The sequence below is a fragment of the Camelus bactrianus genome, chromosome 2 (genome assembly GCF_048773025.1).
Source record: "Camelus bactrianus isolate YW-2024 breed Bactrian camel chromosome 2, ASM4877302v1, whole genome shotgun sequence".
Taxonomy (NCBI): Eukaryota; Metazoa; Chordata; class Mammalia; order Artiodactyla; family Camelidae; genus Camelus; species Camelus bactrianus.
This window is the reverse complement of record NC_133540.1, coordinates 130693514-130708447: the sequence shown is the minus strand read 5'-3', so window position 1 is coordinate 130708447 and position 14934 is coordinate 130693514. Positions and strand designations below refer to the sequence as shown.

The 14934-nt window shown below is 44.7% G+C and overlaps 1 protein-coding gene across 3 annotated transcripts; it reads left to right on the top strand.

Moving 5' to 3' along the window:
• The first annotated feature begins 390 nt into the window (after positions 1-390).
• TMEM128 (transmembrane protein 128) lies at positions 391-11348 on the top strand. Of its 3 annotated transcripts, none has more exons than XM_045508725.2 (5): positions 391-656; positions 2173-2314; positions 6844-7002; positions 9280-9388; positions 9746-11348. In XM_045508725.2, exons 1-4 carry the CDS (start codon positions 560-562, stop codon positions 9377-9379), a joined length of 498 nt encoding a protein of 165 aa, XP_045364681.1. In that variant the 5' UTR covers positions 391-559; the 3' UTR covers positions 9380-9388; positions 9746-11348. The 3 variants fall into 3 exon arrangements, with proteins under 3 accessions (XP_045364681.1, XP_010971288.1, XP_074206426.1); XM_010972986.3 differs by having other exon boundaries at positions 394-656; positions 10668-11348; XM_074350325.1 differs by having other exon boundaries at positions 395-656; positions 9280-9393; positions 10289-11348.
• The last annotated feature ends 3586 nt before the right edge of the window (positions 11349-14934 follow it).

Here is a 14934-nt window from a genome sequence, read left to right as displayed (position 1 = left end):
AAACAGGCCCCGAGAGGTTTATTTTTTGCCCAAGCGCACCCAAGCAATCAGTGCCAGGCCCAGGCTCCCCGGCCCAGCGGTCCTTTCCTCCTCCTGGGACCTCCTCCTCCGACCCTTTCAAGTCTAACTAGGCGACTCCTGAGGAGGAGGCAGCGGAGGAGGAAAGAAACTGGGGGCTGAGATGCTCTGGGCACAGGGGAGCCAGGGACAGTTCCATACGCAGAGAGCAAAAGGAAGCAGGCGACACCGCAGGGCCGCGCAGCCCCGCCCGCGCGCACTGGCCGGCATCGGTAAGCTCGGTCCTTCTGGGCTTCCGTAGTCGGAACACAAGGGACATCTTTGCCAGGGAAAGATTCGTATTTTGAGATTCAAATCGTTCGTGAATTTGAGCACTGAGATGGCGAAGCCACCCTCGCTCTACATTCACACCAACTAAAACCACGAAGGCAACATAGTCTCCACCCTTCACGTAAGAAACCCCTTCCCTCCGTGGGGAACGGATATCGGAAGTTCCGGTGGAGTTGACGTCACTTCCGCCCCGTCTCTGAGCGGTGTCAAGATGGACGCACTTCGGGCTCGGGAGCAGCTCCGGCGAAGATACCTGTTCCTGCCTGACGCGGAAGTCCCGCCAGACCACCAGGGCTCCACCGGGCCAGGTGAGGCGCTCCCCGGGCGCGCTCCGAGCGGCGCCGAGGTTCCCGGAGGCGAGGCACTCGGACACGGCTCGTCCCGCGGGCCTCCCGCAGCCCTGCCCAGTCAGGAGGGACCGGGTTTCGTTTTTTCCAGGCTTACCAAGTAGTTTTGGAAGTCGGGTATTTAGTGCCGTAAAAGATCTTTAGAGGTCACGTAGCGCTGCGTATCTTCATCTCAGCTGCGCTTCAGGAGTCCCAGGAGAGCTGGTTTAACACCAACTTGGCAATATCCATTAAAATAAAAAATACCCACCAGTTGTAGCTCTAAGAATCTACCAAAGAAGCATACTTGTAGCTGTACACAAGGATGTGTGTGCAGTGCTTCGTCTCAGCATTGCCTGTAATAGCGAACGACTAGAAACATCTAATTGCCCGTCAGCAGAGAGCTGGTTTAATACATTTTGATGTATCTACATGACACAGCAGGCCGACTTTTATGTACCAATGTGGATGATTTTAAAAGGGAGGCCCAGAACAAAATATGGTGTGCTACCGTTTGGGTACAAACCAGATAACGTGTAATGTGTGTTCACCTATAGATACATAGAGTATGCAGAAGTTCATAGAAGTTGTTGCTGGTAGTTGCTTTGGGGCTGGGGAACTGGGGTTAAGGATAGGAGAGAGAGGTTTCATTTTAGATCTTTCTTTCCTGTGTGTTGTAAACCTTCTGTATTTATTACCTTTTGAAAATGAACACAGAATACATCATGTCCAGGCATGCTGGTTTATAAATTTTGATGGTGTCTCCCAGATTTTGTATTATGCTTCCCAGGAATTATGATGGTCAGCTAAAGGTTGAGCACCTCAGATACATATCAGTGATTCTCACATGAACTAAGAGAAAGGGCATTTCAGTCACCTGGGGAGCTTTTCTTTCAGATTGGGCCTATTAAATGCACAGACTGAGCCTGTTCTTTCAGAGTGGGTCCCAAATGGAAGGAATTTGACTTGTTCATCACCTGTCTTGACAGGGCTGTGCTGGGACTAGACCTCCAGTGTACCCTTTCCACTTTTGAGCTGCCTCAAAAGGTTATATTTGTTTAAAATAATTAAAGTATGTAGTTGTAAGTAGTAGTTTTGGAAAATCCCAAGTCCATTTTGTGTTCTAATGTTTGCTATTTACATTTTTCTTAACAGGACTAATCACTTTCCTTGGTGATATATGAAACATAACATTAAAATTCCTTTACTGCTTGAGGGCATTATTCTTTCCAAAAGCCTGTATAAGTAAATTTGATTCCACAATTCATTTAGAGGAAGAGAAGTTGACTGTATTGAACATGTTTTACAGTAGGCTCCTATTATTTCTAGAAATATAAACTTATTTTGATGGTTTTACAGAAGAAATTGGTACTATAGTGGGAGAGAGTCTGGTTCTTAGAAAGCTCTAGGAAATTATTTTATTTGACATAAAATAGGTGTAATTTTTTCCTATGAAGTTAATGGCTGTTTGATAAGATGAAATCTCCCTTCTTTGTAGAAGCCTCTACAGCTGTTGAGAAAAAGGAGAAACCTCTTCCAAGACTTAATATCCATTCTGGGTTCTGGATTGTGGCATCCATAGCTGTGACCTATTACGCTGATTTCTTTAAAACTGTGAAAGACAACTTTCACGCTAGCAGGTAAGAAAACTTTATTGCTTCATAAGTTAAACATGCTTGTTTTATTTTTCATGTTATGTTTTGTCCGTTGAGTTCCTCACTTAGTAAGCACCTGCTTTCTGCCAGTCACCATGTTGGAGGGACTGGTGATACAAAGCTGGAAAAGAGTGTATGTGTCCTGGTCATGTACAACAGAGTGGATGAGACTGGCAATTATTTCAGTGGGCCTTTTCAGCATGAATGTTCTGTAGGGTGAGGAAGATAGTGAATTTAAGAAGGACCTAGTTCATTTGTAAACCATTGAGGGGGAAGGATTGACTGAAGGTCCTTAAGAAGACAAAGTACAGGAGTACGGAGAGGAAGGATGGAGAATTGTCGTGGGTGAGAATCAGGTCTCAGAGTTTGTTTTCAGAGTAGTTACAGCTACCAAGGTAACTGCAGGTACAGGCTTCATTGAATTAGAGTTGAGGTCACTGCTGGGAGTAGTTGGGAGCCTTGAGGCAGGATGTCTAATGGTCCATCATTCACGAGGATTGAAATCTCTTGAGTACAATCCCAGGAGTTGACATGGAGGGGAAGGTTGTTAATCATACTTCAGAGTCCTCACTGCACATTGAAGAGTGTTCTGGAGGCTGCTGGATAACAGAAAAAGAGGGAGAGATGTTGGTACAAGTCAGAGTTGGCATCTGAAGGGGTGGTTTGTTTAGAACGCAGGCGTAATTGTTTGGAAGTACCAGCAGCGCCTGGAAAATGCAGAAGGAACTGTGTGATCACAGTTTCTCCTCCAGGGGCCATCAGGAGGAGCTGAGAGTCCTGGAGGGCAGGCTCGGGAGTGAGGGAGCAGGCAGGCAGGGGAAAGTAAGCGCAGGGGAGTTTATGTAAACTGCTGGAGGGAGAAGCTTGTTCTCTCTTTCCTTGTTTCCACAAGCTGGAGCTTTCCGTAAACACTGCCATCTCCCGGCCCTTCCCCTCACTCGCTCCTTCTCTGGGAGGTTGTGGACTTCCTGACTGGATTTGGGATGAAGACGCAGATGGGTAGCTCAGCCCTCTCTTGCTCTTGGGAGCCAGCTGCTTGCGGTCTGAGCAGATTCCAGGCTGCTCATCTGTGCCGTAGCTTTATGGGGCAGCCCTGATGTGAGACGTCTCTAGGTTTTCACGGTAACTGGGAACCCGGTGTGCAAGTCTGTCTATTTCTGGGTTTCAGGATGAGGAAGCACTTTGTCCTCGTTCACCAAAACCATCTTCTTCCCATAGCTCTGTCGGTAAAACAGCGGACAGTTGATCTTTATTAGCCTGTTCCTTTCTCTCTCCCAGTTGGTCTAGAACTTGGGATGGGGAGTGAGGGAATGGTTACTTCCTCACCACCAACAGCAGCTGCCCCTTCGTTCATTGAATATTTCAGGAGAGCCTGAGATGCGTACAGTTCTGGTGACAGGTGAACAAGGCACGTTTCTCACCCTCCAGCAGCTCATTTTAGGCTGTGATAGACAGGTGAATAGGTCACGGGTGCATACTGTGTAAGTGTCTGTGCGGGATGCTGTGGGGGCACCTAGAACGGGCGCCTAGCCCAGCCCAGCCTCAGGAGGTAGACTTTGTTGAGGCTGGGGAGAGGTGAGAGGATTTATCTCTTTGTGTCCTTATACGCCCTTATCTATAAGAACGTGAGTACCTGAGTAGTTTAAGGAAGTGGCGAGGTTCGGAAGACTTCATTGCGCTGTAAGATGTTTGGGGCACCTGTGGTGCTAAGTGGCGTGCCCAGGAGCTCACTGCTGGTGTGTGGCAGAGCCTGGACTCAGCGTCTGAACCGGGGCTGTGGGGCATGAAAAGGAAATGGGGGCGGGAGGGCATAGCTCCACGGTAGAGTGTGTGCTTAGCATGCACAAGGTCCTGGATTCAATCCCCAGTCCCTCCACTGAGAATAAATAAATAAACCTATTTACCCTCACCACCAAAAAAAAAAATAAATAAAAGGAAATGGAAATCATAGGCCTGCCCTCCAGAGTGTCATCTTAGAGGAAAAGGGACTAAGTGCCTGCTCAGAGGCAGAGGAGTTTGAGGAGCGTGCCTTCTTGCTGAGACCCAGGGAAGCAGGGAGTCGCCGCAGCCCGGGCGTGAAAGCCCTGCCCCGAGGCCAGCAGCGAGGCTGCCTCCCACCTTCTCAAAGACAGTTCATTCCTCTGATGCTGGAAGTTGCTTCCCTTTCACCCTGCTATTAGCCCAAGTTCGCAAGCTCAGGACGTAGGGTTCTTGAAATCTATGCAAGGCTATAAGATTGTATGTTCAAAGGTGGGAAAGATAAGTCAACATTAAAAACAAAGCAAAACAGTGTGATGCTTTAGAAATCAGTTTTCTAGAGAGTTCCGGTTGCAGGCATCAGAATCAACTGTGGAGTTAAAACACATGCATACACACACACACACATACACACACAACTAAAATTACAATCCCAGGCGCTCAGGGCCTTCCTCAGACCCCCAGTTCAGAATTTTGGAGACGGGGACAAGATAGCTTCCCTTCAGAAAGCTGCAGAGGTGACTGATACACAGCCAGAGCTGATGCTCACTGACTTGCAGTGGTTCTATTTTGTTCAGGCAGATTTCTCCTTCTTTATGTCCTGTACCGTCAGGACAGAGAAGCCACACTAGGCTTCCTGGTGAAGATAAAGACTGAAATGAGTAGGAGGAAGGATTCTGACAAAGAAGGAATCCCCATAACTCTAGCACAGTGTTCCTCTACCTTTCTTTATTATCACCTCCTGAGAAGTCTTTTTTAAAAACATCTTTTTCCTAATATATGACTTGAATATTTGTGCTTTATACAGAAAAAAAAAACGAAGATTTTTTTTTTCTTCTCTTTGCGGGTGATTTTCGCCCCGTTGAGAACGCACGTCCTAGCAGGAGAGCAGTCTTTGAAGACCCCTAAGGAAGAACATGGGAATATTTTCCCCCTCGGTGTCAGCAGTAGAATAATGGTGGTCACTGTTGAGGATTAGCTGTGTAAGAAGAACTGAGCACTGATTCTCACAGCTGTCCTGGGAGCTGTACTGTTAATTTTTTCAGAGCACACTAAGGTTGAGTAATTTGTCCAGAGTCACAAAACTAGTCATGCAGAGCTGAGATTCAAACCCAGATAGGTAAGTTTTCAAGGGCTGTGCCCCGAACCCCAGCACTCTCCTGCCTCCTGATTCTGAGTCCCAGAATTGCAGCCGCATGAATTGCCTTAAAGGAATCTGGGTCCTGGCTGTTGTTGGAAGTCCATGCAGTGCCTGGGTAACTTGACTGCTCTGACTGTCTCTTCCCCCTCTCCCTTCTGCATGGAGTCGATCTTCTTCCCGTGGAGAAGGAAACGCTAACGGGGGGTATTGGGTTGAGTTGGGACTGGGAGAGGGACTTCATTTTCCAAATCTGGCCTCCCCCAACGGCCAGCTGGAGCTGGAAGGAAGGGCTGGTAAGGTTTTCTCGCACACACTGAGCCAGGTCTTGGGTGGAGTCAGAAGGAAGAAAAAGCCATTGCCCCTTGGGAGAGAACTAGAGATAGTCTCAGAACGGGGGGGGGGGGGGTTCGTTTAGAAATCTTTTATGAGAGGCAATTTGAATTAACTACTTCCAAATGGATTTTCAGTATTCTAAGGAATCCTGCTTAACTTGGAGGAGTTGATGGTACCTGTTGAAGTCTTCTTTACCCTCACACTTAAAACTTCAGAAACAGCCAGAAAGCCACTATCTTTCCTGTGTTTTTAAAGAAAATGCATTGCTGTAACCAGGGTTCTATTTTGGGTGGTTCGTTTATGAAAGTATGTCTGTGTGTGTGTGTTTAAAGCCTTGCTTTTTCATTCTTTCCTGCGTTTCACCCACCTTTACTCACCCGTCTCCTGTTAGAGTGAGACTGGAAGCTGCGATTGAATAACTGCGTCCTCTGTGCCCCTCCCCTAGTCGGTAGTCTTAGAAATAGATTTTTAGTCTGGTGATGAAAACCTTTAAGATATCTGCTGATTTGCTAAGTGATGTCAATCAGCACTTTTTTTTTAAACCATTTTATTTTTGTCTGCCTATTTGCTTAACAATCACTGAATTTCTAGGCAGCTTCAGGTAACTGCAGAGCCTTTATAAGTAGTTTATATTGTCTAGACCCAAAGTCTGCTGTGAACACAGTCTGGAGCAAAATTGGAAATAACGTCTTTCCAAAGATAGGCTTAGAAATTCTGATCCAGTAGGTTAAGGCGCTTCCTTTCTCTAGAAGCAGGGCTGGGTCATACGTGACTGGTGGGCACCATTCACAGGTATAGCCGAGTAAACAGAGTATAGACCACCAAAACCAAAACCCCGTGTTAGGAGCAGGTCTCACAATTCGAATCCACCTGTATTCAAAGGTGAACGTACAAAACCTTCGCCAGATACTTGTACTGTCAAAGACAAGATACCTGCCACTGGTAGGCCCCCATCTGTGTGAGCTGGTGTCATATTTAAGATGCGTGGAAAAAGACTATTTGCTATTAGGCTGTGGAGAGGGTGTGTGAGAGGATAACAAGGATGTTACTCTTGCCCCTACAGTTGGTTTCCCTGTGGCGGTGCCTTGCTGCTTGTCAGCTTATCGATTGCATTTTACTGCATATTCTACCTGGAGTGGTACCGCGGAATCGAAGACTATGACGTCAGGTATCCAGCCCTGATACCGATCACCACGGCTACGTTTATTGTAGCAGGAATTTGGTAAGTTAACTTTGGAATAACTAATAGGAATGAAAAATGTTTTGATCAGGTACATGGTAGGAAATGTAAAAAAAAAAAAAAGGAATAATGGGAAAAGAGGCTCCCTGATTCCCTTTTCAGTGGCATCTTTCTCATGTATTTAGTTATTCAAAATACAAGTGGTGACATGCTATGTATATATTCTGCATTTTGCTTTTTAAATCATTTTTGCTGTGAAGTGTAATACATAGAGAAAATTGGAAAAATCTAAATTGTACAGCTGAATGAATGGTTGTGAAATGGGCATTGGTGTGAACCCCACCCAGATCAAGAAGGAGAACCGAGCTGACCCCTTGAACTGCCCCTGTGTCCCCTCCCACTCAGTACACCTTCCTTCCTGCCCCAGGTAAACACCGTCCCCACCGTCAGGGTGCTTGCTTGCTTTTGCGCCTCTTAAATACTGTTTTTGTTTCGTCTTTTTTTTGATCTGTATAGAAGTGGATTCACAGTGTGTATTCTCTCACATTTGACTGTTTGGCTGTTTCCATGCAGCATTACGTATGGTTCATCCATCTTGTCGTCCGTAACAGTCAATCATTTCTATTGCTGTTCAGCATTCCATCCTGTGACTGAGTCCCACTTCATCCGTCCTGCTGTTGATAGCGTCTGGATTGTCCCTGTCTGGGGTTGATATGAGTGATGCTGTTTAGAACAGTCTTGTGTATGTCTTGTGTGCATGGGCGCACTTCTGTTGGGTGTATGTGTCCGTGCGCGTGTATATGTACGCAGCTCCGGAGGTGAAACTGCTGCCTCATCGCGTAGGCACACCTCCAGCTTCAGTAAACGGTGCCAGGCTGCTTCCCAAAAAGGTTTTTTTGACTGAGTCATATTGTTTAGAATTCTTCCATTTGGGTGCCTGTTAGATGTCATTTTTTTTAACATGTTTTTATTGAGTTATAGTCATTTTACAATGTGTCAAATTCCAGTGTAGAGCACAATTTTTCAGTTATACATGAACATACATATATTCACTGTCACACTTTTTGTTTGCTGTGAGCCACCACAAGATCCTGTATATATTTCCCTGTGCTAGATGTGCCTTTTTAATAGATTCTTTTTAGTAGTTACCTGGTTATCACTGCACGGACATTCATGATTTTTTTAACTAGCTCCCTGGTTTTTTATTCTTTTACTGTTATAAACAATGCTGCAATCAATATCCTTATTCGTAAGTTAATAGATTCTCAATGAAAAAAAATTTTTTTTAATGTTTATAAAAGTATACTTGCTTACTAAAGAAAAATCTGTAAGTTACCGAAAAGAAAAGATAAAGAAATGAAGAAAGAAGGGAAAAGAAATCCCATGATCCTGCCAACCAGAGAGAAAACCACACCATTGTGTCTGGCCTTTTAGGTTTTTTCCTTTCTTTATGTTAAGTGAATTTCCATTTTGGGAAAACCACACACCTCTGTACCTATTCAGTTTAAATGTATTTTTTCTGTGATTTATTTTCTGTAGTTAAAGTTTATGGATGCTTGGCCTGTGTTACATTGTGATGTGGTTGTTATTAACCCTTCAGCGATGTGTGTAGACAGGTATGATATTCTGTAATTTCTTACAAGGCTAACATCAATCCCAGAAATGTCATGTTCCTTTTCAGAACAGTAGGATTATAGCTGTTTAAGTTTCTACTTATCAAGACGTTATATCTTAATAATTAGCCATCTGAAACCCTTACTTGACTATAATTTTCCTTTACTAACTTCTGCTCTTACAGATTCAGTCCATAAAAATCATCTGCGCTTAGAAAGCCTTTTATTCTTACCTTGGTGATGAGAAGTGTTTTCTTTGGTATCAAATTTAATAGCAGCTTATGAATGATGACTTTTTTCATTGTGTTTCTAACAGGAAAATACTTTCAACCATCTTTTTTTTTCCCCCCACCACGATAGTTGGGTAATGTGTGAGACTGTGAAAGCAGGCTGTAGTCATTTTACTTCGTGCTCCTGTGCAGACACTAGAGACGTAAGTGTGAAGCCATGCCGGCTCTCACGAGAAGAGCTTTAGTGATTCCACTTCCAGGTGTTTTGTGAAGAGATTGTGATATTTCCAATATGGGCTAAATCACATGTCTGAGAAACACGAGAGATGTATATAGAGAAAGTTACTGGCTGAACGCGCTTTCCCAGACTGGGTGAAAAGTGAGTTCCTCAGATCTGGAGTCTGCAGTGTAGTGTGTCTGTATGGAGTCCAGCTGTGGTTGTCAACCCTGCGGGCTTTTTGTCCTTTTCCTTTCAGCTTCAATGCTGCTCTGTGGCACGTGTGGTCGTTTTTCACTCCGCTGCTGTTGTTCACCCAGTTTATGGGGGTTGTCATGTTGATCTCACTCCTGGGATGATGTCTGAAGGTAAGGTTCTGGGATGGTATTGCTGCTAACGGGCTCATCTGGCAAAGGCTTCTGTGGCAGTTCTCAGAGGACACAGCAGGAGCAGACTGCTCGTGAACCGCTTCAGTGCATAATTTATTATTATAAATATTATAATTGAAGTAACTATGTAAATAAATAACACTGTTTCAGAACACCCGGGCTGCTCATCCATTGAACTCTGAGATGAGAGGGACTGTGATCCCTCCCCTTCTGCATGATTTAGTTCTAAGGGACGACTGTTTAGGGAAGGCACCTTGCCCTTCCAGGTTCTGATGACAGTAGTATTTGCACCTTCCGACTAGATAAATTCACACATTCGTCCATTTTCTATTGCAGGCAGCCTCCACTAACTTCTACACAAATGACTGTTGGCTAGATCATTCTTTGTTAGTGGGAGTATGGAAAGAATGGGCAATTTTACCCAATTCAGAAAAAAAAATTCTACCATTTTCTGACCTTCCTGGCTGCCTTATAAAAATCTGATGGAGTACACATCAGTCTTTTCCTGCTATGTTATTTAAAGAATTTCTGCCTCCACACGGACCCCTGCATCCTCGGGCCTGCCGCCTTACACAGTGGGGTCTGTCTGCTGAATATCAGATAACTCATTTATTAAATAAGCACGTGTTGAGAGTGCTCACTCTGCGCGCTTAGGGACGTGATGAAAAAGACAGCCCCTCTCATGTCACTCACCTCAGAACTTGGAGGCAGTCTCCATACATCGCTTTACACGTATGAAAACGGAGGCCCGGAGAAGTTAAAACACAATTAACTTAACTAACTTAATTAAGTTAATACATTAAATTATTGAGGCACAAAAGAAAACTGACATTTCAGCTCACAGACAGCATGTTCTCCCTTTGAACTTTTAAAGGTAAGTCACTGTTACCAGGTAAGGAAGAAATGGACGCAGCCTTATTGCCAGTCTGAGAGCGGTTGCTAGCACGCACGTGCTGCGCTGTGGAGGCCCCTCCAGGCATCGTGCTGGTCTAGGACGTTGGACCCTCACAGCGCACCCTCTGTCCCTGTCGACATGTCGCCACAGGAACTTTCCCTCTTGACCCCGTCTCCTTTAAATCTTTGACTGTTTGGTATTGAGTTTTTACACACGATACAGGAGCTTTCGGCTTATTTGCTGACATCAATTTATAGTTGGTAACAGAGCCAGATAGTGTTGCAGGCATGTAGACTGAACTGTGCTTTTTCACATTAAGTCCAACAGCTTAAGACAGAATGTCTCACTTGGGTTTTCTTTCAGGATTAAGGGCAATGTCAGTTTAAGGTGAATGGTTAGCATCCTGCTAGCTGGGAGCATCACAGACAGAATGGAAAGCTACACTGATTTTGCATCTACAAGGTGAATGGTTTCCTTGGAAAAATTGTAACTTTATACCTCTGAGGTTGAAATCAGAATAAATTATATTTCTTTTGCATATTCTTCAACTCAGGTGATCACTGAGTTTTTCAGATTCAAAGTAGAGATATTCCGTTCAAAACAGAAATAGCTTATTTGCAGTGTCAATCCTTTTGGATCATTAGAGAAAGTTTGTTGTAAAAATTTAAAGTTTCATTATAGGTGGATAAGGTACTGCCAGTGTTGTTGAGAAATTGTTCACTCTTCCACGTGAGGGATAGCAGTTTATTGTATAAGACAGGTTATTGTATGCTTATATGTGTAACTAGATAGCTGTGTATATAAAGGAATGACCGTGTCATGTGCCTTTAACCCAACCTCAACAATTACTATATAATTTCATTTGTATAATAGTTTCGTTAGGTGAGAGGACCAATTGAAAGAATTTTATGTTTTCCCATCACTCAAGATTTTATCACTGTAAATTACTGAGTTTTTAACACTTGTTTAACTTACGAACTTTTAATCATTCTAAGTATGTAGAATTTTTTTCTTAACATTTAAATAAACTATTTTTATAACTTTCTTGTGGGTTTTGGAGTAGTTTCTGTTTTCAGCTACTAGCACTTGGGGTTAACTACAGAAATAAGGCTTCATCGTAGAGAAGGCTACTCTGCTTTTCAGAGACCTCTGGAAGACTGTATTCGAACTTTCAGATACAAATATGTTTACATTAAACCTCAACATAGTAAGCATCATGACACATGAAGTACCTTACTTCATTTCCACTCCCCACCCCAGGGGACTTCAGGCCGTGATCTGTTTCCGTCACCACTTGTGGTCTGGCTCAGGTCACACCTGCACCCACGCTGCAGTGGTAGCTAATCTCTCTCCAGCTGTGAGGCAGGAGCAGTATCTGGGCTGTAGGGTCGTGGGTGACAGGCATAACATCTATGAAACACCTGTTTCGATGCCTGGCACACAGTAGGTGCTCACTCAGTAAGTGGTAATGGGGAGGGAATGAAAGACAAAGAAGATCCAAGATCCAGAAAGGGAAGAGGCAGGTGTGATCCGTGAGCAGAATCGAGCCCGGTTCGTGTACACACACAAGTGAGGGTGTGGAGAGAGAGTCGTAAAGTAAGGAGCAAAGTTGAGCTAAGGTCAGAATTAGGTGGCCGCGTCAGTCAGTGATGAGAGGGTCCAGTGCAAGGTCAAGGTTGCAAACCCCCGGGTAGGATTAGAGAGGGCATTGGTTCAGACCCTCGGCAGGGAACTCAGGAGGAACCGGGACCCTGCTTTATGGCTGTGCTCTTGTTTCTTGATTGTTCCTCCCAATTTCTGTCTTCCCTCCCTTCCCTGATTAGCAACTGCTTGAATCTGCTCTTTGGAACACAGGGAGAGTCAGGGAGGCTGAATGAAGTCTATTTCCTACAAACAAGAAACGGAGAACACAGATCTGTATCAGGGGGACCCCCACAGGGTCCTGCTCAGTATCAGTCAAGACCAAGCCTTCAACCTGAGTTGCACGCTGGGGGCCCAGGCTCCGACGCAGCTGGTGACAAGGCTTTTTTGTGAAGGGTTTTAATGTGCACCCTGGGTCCAGAACTATCCTGTTACATTCACTTAGGGCAGAGATGTCTTTGCAGAAGCTAGAATGTTTGAATTTTGGGGGAGCACAGAGATAGAAGAATCTAACGTAGCTCAGGGTAAAAACCAGATTGAGTCTCCCCGCACCCTGTGTCTGGGACCTAGCTTAGGGGCAGTGGTCTTTCTAGGAGACTAATAGGATTTAGGATCCTGGCTGTTTCAGGGTTCTTCGGTTTTATGCAACAACAACAAAAAGTCTCTGGCTAAGCAAGAGAGAAATGCATTGGAAAGGAGTCAAGAGAAAGGCTAAGAGCCACATCCTTGTAAGAGGGGTACTTTCAGGGGCGAAGGGGGGTCGAGGTCTTAGGAGCTGTTACTAGGTGCCCCCTTCTGTGGCCACAGTTAGGATAACTGCCTGCCTTCCATTTAAAAGTATTTTAAGATTTTGATTCAGCTCAATATTTCTTGAAATGGTAAAGAGTTTTGGTGGAATTTAGGAATTGTTTCCATGGAATTCATAAAAATAGTTAAATAAAATAGCAATCGGGAATATTTTGTACACACCAAGGGCTCACTTTAAAGAAGCAGAATTGTGGGCTCTGGGTGGAGGGGAGACTAGGGGCTGGACAGAAAGAAGAGTAAGTTACGCCACAGAGATCTCATCTAAGTCTCACAGATTCAGCGCTGAAGGTGAGGATGAGGATTTTCCCAGTTTGGCAGAAATCACTGTGTAGCTGCTTTATTTCTCAAGCGATGTGAGCAGCTAGCTTTCGGTAGAGCTGCAGCTCTTACAGACTTTCATACCTCAATTGGAATATTCTTCATGCCTTGAGCTGCATCACTCCTATCAGCATACAAACATGTCTACTATTTCCCGTCTTCAAATGAATACACCTAAAATAGGGTTCTCTCATGCCCCCAGGGCTATTAACCACTTTATTTGGTCCCCTTTACAGCAAAACTCCACCAAAGAGTTCTCTATGCTCGTGATATCCAATTATGTTCCTCGTGTTAAAAAAATTGTATGGTGACAAAGCCCAGGAAATTGACATGTCTATTCCAATTTATCCTTCTTTTTAATCCCCTGTGTAGCATTTATCTGATCAGAAACTTGTCCTGATTTCCTTTCTAAGAAGACTACATAGGGGATGGTTAATTAAAAAAAATTTTATTACCATGTTCTAAATAGATCATTTTAAATGAACTGATTGAATCCACATTACTTTTTTTTACTGAAGTAAAGTTGATTTACGTGTTAATTTCTGGTGTACAGCATAGTGTATGTGTGTTACTTTTAGCTTCAGAAGTCATCATTTTTAAGATTATATTTAAGAGGCAGTTAACTATTACAAATAAATCATTTTGATGAATTACAGTATTATCTACTTTTACAGTAAAGGATCCTTTTGATTGTTTAAAAAAATTATATGAAGACATGGATGCAAAAGGGTGTGTATAGTGCTCCCTTCTATATACAATAAAGAAGAGTCAAAAAGGACCTCAGGAACTTGGTTCCTCCCAGCCCTCACCCCCAGGGGCAGGAGTGGGCCCCAGAGTTCAGGTCATTGCTTCCCTCGCTCCCCTCTCCCCAACCCCCACCCCTCAGCCTGATCGCCACCCTCTCTCAGGCCCATCAGAACTCCTTTCATAACCCCTCTACCCCTGTCATGGTGCCACCACAAAGCCTGGTTCTCCCGGGGCACCCCTCACCCCCTGGGCTCACTCCCACATGCATCTATCTGTACGTTCCTGTTTCATCTATTGCCATGTGACAAAGCACACCAAACATAAGTGGCTTAAAACCACTGCCCCCATTTATTTTGCTCACGCATCTGAAATTGGAGCAGGAATTTGCAGGAACAACTGGTTTCCCCTCCATGTGGGGTGACTCAATGAGGCTGGATGGTCCACTTCCAAGGTTGTTCCTTTGTGATTGGTGAGATGGCTCTGGCCGCCGATTTTGCTCCACGTGGACCTCTCCATGGGGCAGCTTGGGTTTCCTCACTGCAGAGGAGATGGGGTCCAAAGGTGGGCATTTATATTAGTTTTCTGTTGCTGCTGGAACAAATTGCCACAAACAGTGCTGGAAACGACAGAAATGGATGATTTCACAGTTCCGTGGTTAGAAGTCTGGTCTGGGTCTTGGCTTAAAATCAAGGTCTCGGCAGGGCTACATTCCTTTCTGGAGGCTCTTAGGGGAGAACCCCTGTCCCTGTTCTTACAGGCTGTGGGCAGAATTCAGTCCCTTGCGGCTGTAGGACTGAGGTTAATATATCACCTCCAAGATGACACGGGGGATGCTGTGCCTGGTACTGCACTTAAAAAGGAAGCAAATACTTACGGGGATTTCCAGATGTTGGAGGCAACGTCTCCACGTCTAAGTGTGTTACCTGGACCTCCTTCCTGAGGAACCCACGAGTCTGCCAGTTTACGTGGGTATTGGAGCAGGGGAAGGCTCGGAGCCATTTCCAGGCTGTAGGACACACTGTTCCATCTCTTCGGTCTTATAACCTGACAAAGCCAACGGCACTTGAAGTGTCTGTGGCCGATAGTGGTCTTGTCAGGAGACACTGGCATGAACGGT